We start from the raw sequence: 5,062 nt of genomic DNA on the forward strand, positions 1-5,062 counted from the left end.
GCAATCAGGAGATATGTGGCCTTTCTCACCACAGTTATAGCATTTGACATTGGTATAATCTCCTCTATCAGACTTTCCTCCTCTGCCCTCAGATCTTCTGAAATTCTTCTTATCAGAACTTGTGCCTTTCCTGGAAAACTTCTTTCCCTTCCTGAACTTCCTGTATGCAATCTTTGTGATCCCTTTCACCATAAGAGCACATAACTTCATCATCTCCTCATCAGCATCAGTCTCAAGCAAGCTTTCAGAATCTGAGTCATCATCACTTTCAGAACTTGATGACTCAGTATCAGACTTTGTGAAAAGAGCTTTACCCTTGTCTTTCCTTGAGGTAGCTGCCTTGGGGGATTCTTCTTCAGCCTTAAGAGCAACTGTCCTTGACTTTCCTCCTTTCCTCTTGCTTCTTTGTTCCATCTCAAGTTCATGAGTCTTGAGCATACCATAAATTTCATCAAGAGTTGTTTCATCAAGATTGTATTTGTCTCTTATTGTTGTTGCCTTCAAATCCCAGCATTCAGGAAGAGCTAACAGGAATTTAAGGTTTGAATCTTCAAGATCATACTCCTTATCAACCAATGACAAATCATTCAAGAGTTTGACAAATCTATCATATAAATCAGTCAATGACTCATTTGCCTTTGAGTCAAAGTGTTCATACTCTTGAGTGAGTATTGTCTTCCTGTTCTTCTTAATTGTATCGGTTCCCTGACACCTTGTTTCCAGAGCATCCCATATCTCCTTAGCAGTCTTGCAGTTAATTACCCTGTTTGACATTACATTATCAATGGCACTATGCAGTAAGTGTCGTACCTTAGCATCCTTAGCAATTGACGCGATATCTTCAGCAGTATAATCACTCTTCTCCTTTGGTACGGTCTTTGCTGCTTCACCTGCAACTGCAACAGCGAGCTTGGTTGGTTTGTGAGGCCCTTCCTTGATTCTATCAAGATATTCTGGATCTGTTGCTTCCAAGAACATGGTCATCCTCACCTTCCATATGGGATATTCAGATGGTCTCAGTATGGGAACTCTGATGGTCTCATACCGACTTTGAATTTGTGTCTTTGGTGGTTCTTCAGTTTTGGTAGGCTTAGTTGGAGTTTCTGTGTCAGACATGATTGTGTTTGGATCTTAAACTGTATGTGCGTTAACAGATCGGCTCTGATACCACTTGTTAGGTCACACACACTGTAGAGGGGGTGAATACAGTGTAAAGTACAATCAAATCGAACTTTAATATCTCAAGTAACAGAAAACAAACTTTATTGAAACAATAAACTCTGTTACAGTATGGAACTGTTACCTCTCAGTGATGAACAAATATCACGAGAGCTGCTAGGGTTACAATGAATAATCTTCTCGAATATGATAACACTTATAGTATAAACCCTATGTCTGTGTTTATATACTACACAGTTACAAGATAATCGCTAATTGATATGGAATATAATTCTGCTTCCTAAAGTATATCAATCAGATATCTTTTCTTCCAAGTATTCTATTCTTCATAGAATTTCTTCTTCATGCTTATCTCTTCTTATGTTTATCTCGATCTTCTTTCCTTTAATCAGCTACTGTCCTTATCTGAACATCCTTCAGCACTTAAGTTCTGATATTCATCTTCTGATGATTATCTCCTGATAATATAAGTACTGATATCCTTAAGTCCTGACTTCCAGTTAGTACTAATTTATCCTGTTTTAAGTAAGATCTGAAAACTAAACATAAATCATATTAACCATGACATTATCAAATATATCTAACAATCCTCTCTTATAATCCTTGAATTTAAATCCTTTTAATCATGTTACCTTATACTCAATTCTTTCGGTATCTGGTGGATTTTCGGGAAAAATCAAAGTGTTCGGATTTGGATTCTGACGATCTTTACATATATTTATATACCACATAGAGTACTTATAAGATCTCAGAATATCAATAAAAGAACCCCTACATAGTGTGGCATGAAAAGTTTCCTCATTCAGCATAATCAGCAAAACCACTATTCATAAGGGTTACAAAAAGTCCAAAAATGTTGGGGTTATTACAGAAATGGAAGCAACAGCTGAACACTAGTTAGTCAATATAGCAGTAGAATATTTTGCTAAATATGAAGATGTTTTTTTGGGAAGGGTTGAAAATGCCGCCATTTAAATTGAAAATTGTTTAGATTTATTGTAAATTTTCTATTTTCATGTTATTTTGGTATTATAGATACAAAGTAAATCTAGATGGTGTTATCACTTATATATGTCATGCTCTATAAAAGAAGTAGCAGTGTAGTGTTTGATGCCTTATAGGCATCACATGTCGGCGCATGAATATTGTTGAAGACCTCTTTGTAAACAATATTCTTGATAAGTGCCTGATCCTTTACCTCACTATCAGCATTGACTATGACCAACCCTTCTATTCCGGTCACCCTAGACATAGCCACATAAACCTGGCCATGGGTGAATACCTGGCCAGGCGTATACAAGCCTAAACGTTTCAAAGATTGGCCCTGGCTTTTATTGATTGTCATCGCGAAACACGACGCTACCGGCAGCTGACGCCTATTAAGTTTGAATGGTCATTTTGATTCTTTTGGGGACATGAAGATACGCGGGATGGTGACATTTTGACCAATTTTTTCTCCAGAAATTATGTCTCCTCGGATAGACCACTTGCCCAGGCATGTGACTATTAATTGTGTCCCATTACAAAGACCTGCGGATTGATTTAAATTTCTGAGAAGCATGATGGGGGTCCCTTCTTTAAGCCGTATATCGTGGTTTGGGACCCCATTGAATCTTAAACTATTTAAAAATTCAGCGGGGTATAACAAATCATCATCAGGCTTAATGCTCGCCTTACACACACTATCAGAGCTTAAATATGTTCTCCCCTCTCCAGGTATCATGTTCATTACGAAGTCATTCAATTCATGAACCGTTTCATTTTTTGGTGTTAATATAGCACGCTCTTTTAGGTATGCAGGGTTATTATAATTTTGCTACAGCGAAGGGTAGACTTCATCAACAATGGCTTCCATTGGATTCTCGGTTGTTGGGCTACAGAAATCTGGTGGAATTCTTATCATTTCATGTGCTGAATCATCATACAGTGAACCATCTCCTATTTGTAAGAGCCACTTATCAAATGATGCTATTTTTCCGGCCTCTACTGCATCAATCCCTTCCTTGTGGAGCCTCATATTCTGCTTTAGCTCATAAATCTCGAAGTGTGGCCAAAGATAAGATGAGTTAAGTGAGGCGTCAATAATATCTGTACGTTCACCTTGTGGAATAACTGGCAGAATTTGGCGAAAATCTCCACCACACACGACTATAAGGCCTCCAAAGGGCCTAGCCCGACTATTATCATTCTGTATGCTCATTAAATCTCCTAAGGTTTTATCCAGAGCCTCAAAACAATATTTGTGGGTAATCGATGCCTCATCCCAAATAATGAGAGAAGTTTTTTGAAGGATTTTGGCTAATTGTTTACCATGTTTGATCTCACATGTAGATTCAGCTGTTATGTCTAATGGGATGCAAAATCGGGAGTGAGTTGTCCGACCATTAGGCAATAACAACGATGCTAACCCAGAAGTAGCAACAGGTAGGACTATTAACGATTCCGATCTTAATTTAGAAGCGATTGTATTCCATAAGAATATTTTCCCGGTGCCACCATGACCACTGATGAAGAACAACTTGCCTTCATCATGCTGAACAGAGTGTAAAATTACATCATAAACACTTTTGTGGAATTGGTTTAAAGCATTTAGCGACTTCTCATGCAAGGTCTTCAAAGCTGTCCGATCATAATCCAATTCCTCGTTTAGTAATCTATTTATCAAGTCCCGCGTGAGGGAAGAATCTGGCTGCGGTATCCCATCTATGTCTTTCAGGCTCTTGCCTAATTTTTGCATAAGATCATCAATTTCAGCCAATGCATATGACTCCATTTGTTCTTTTGTTAGTTATAGGTTAGGGGCTTGAAATCTTCTTCGTTGCAAGTGCAGCATGTCTTCTAATAGTATTTCCGAATGAGTTCTCCAAAGTTCTGGCATATTGGAAACTTGGCAAAAGACAAGCATTGTAACAAAGAGATTGCGTAGCTCATTTCCTGTTGCCCAAACCACAGCTTCACATAAGCAATCTATCCATTCCTTTTCATCATCTAACAATCCCAAAGCATAGCATGCATCCTTGAACGTGGGATATGTCATGCCATCTACCATTCTACTGCACTCAAATGATGTGCTCCCTTTCACAAAATTTAGGAGCATGCGCATATAGAATCGTTCTCCACTTGACGGATGTGCAAAGTAAATTCTACCAACTGCATTCCCTTTCTTTCTCCTGGTCCACAATTTACCCTTGGAATTCCAAACCCAGTGTTGGGGAACTCTGCATAAGTTAGACTACGGGCATCCTTATTTTTCTTGTTTGTTTCTAGCCATTCTGTGAACTTTGTTTTTTCTACTCCGGGCATATTAGGGACATTTTCAATGCATCTATTCTCCTCAAATATAACAGTATGCTCGTTAGGCAGGTGAAAAGGTAGCCTCTCAACCGCCGGATACCTGTAGTTGATGCTGAATTGAAAAATTCTCCAGCAACCCTCACATGCCGATATGTACCTGATAAAGGTAAAAACAAAGTTATGTAAATGTATAAAAATATTTCAAATAAAAATCCAAGCTTACTATAAAGAACACATATATTTTCTTAGCATAAGTTTTAAAATTGGAGGCCTTTATTTTCTTTTATAAACACATAGCACGTACCTATAGTCAAGGTATGCTTTAATTTCATCCCTCTCATTCGCAATCTCAATCACTGTTGTTGCCCTGTATGGTCCTTTGTTTATATATTTGAATAAGTATTTGATTGATCTTGCACTGTTGCAGAGCTCGACGTTAATGTGAGCATCAAATTTGACCAATAAATTTCTGCTGTAGGGGATGACATAACGATTGTCTAGCAGGATGCCCTTTTTTTCCACAGAAATACCTGTATTTCTGCGTCTATAAATTGGGAAACCATCTTCTCCAATTATGGTGATGTCATTA

At 38.0% G+C, this 5,062-nt stretch overlaps 1 protein-coding gene across 1 annotated transcript; it reads right to left on the bottom strand.

Annotated features, from left to right (window-relative positions):
- Positions 1-2,995: 2,995 nt before the first annotated feature.
- On the bottom strand, positions 2,996-3,952 carry LOC141660116 (uncharacterized). The gene has a single exon (XM_074467079.1). The coding sequence runs from the start codon at positions 3,950-3,952 to the stop codon at positions 2,996-2,998; it is 957 nt and encodes a 318-aa protein (XP_074323180.1).
- Positions 3,953-5,062: the final 1,110 nt, after the last annotated feature.

The sequence above is a fragment of the Apium graveolens genome, chromosome 5 (assembly GCF_009905375.1).
Source record: "Apium graveolens cultivar Ventura chromosome 5, ASM990537v1, whole genome shotgun sequence".
Lineage (NCBI taxonomy): Eukaryota > Viridiplantae > Streptophyta > Magnoliopsida > Apiales > Apiaceae > Apium > Apium graveolens.

Excerpts from the sequence above, each read along its gene's own strand:
- LOC141660116 (XM_074467079.1), bottom strand. The coding sequence starts at position 3,952 with ATGGAGTCATATGCATTGGCTGAAATTGATGATCTTATGCAAAAATTA.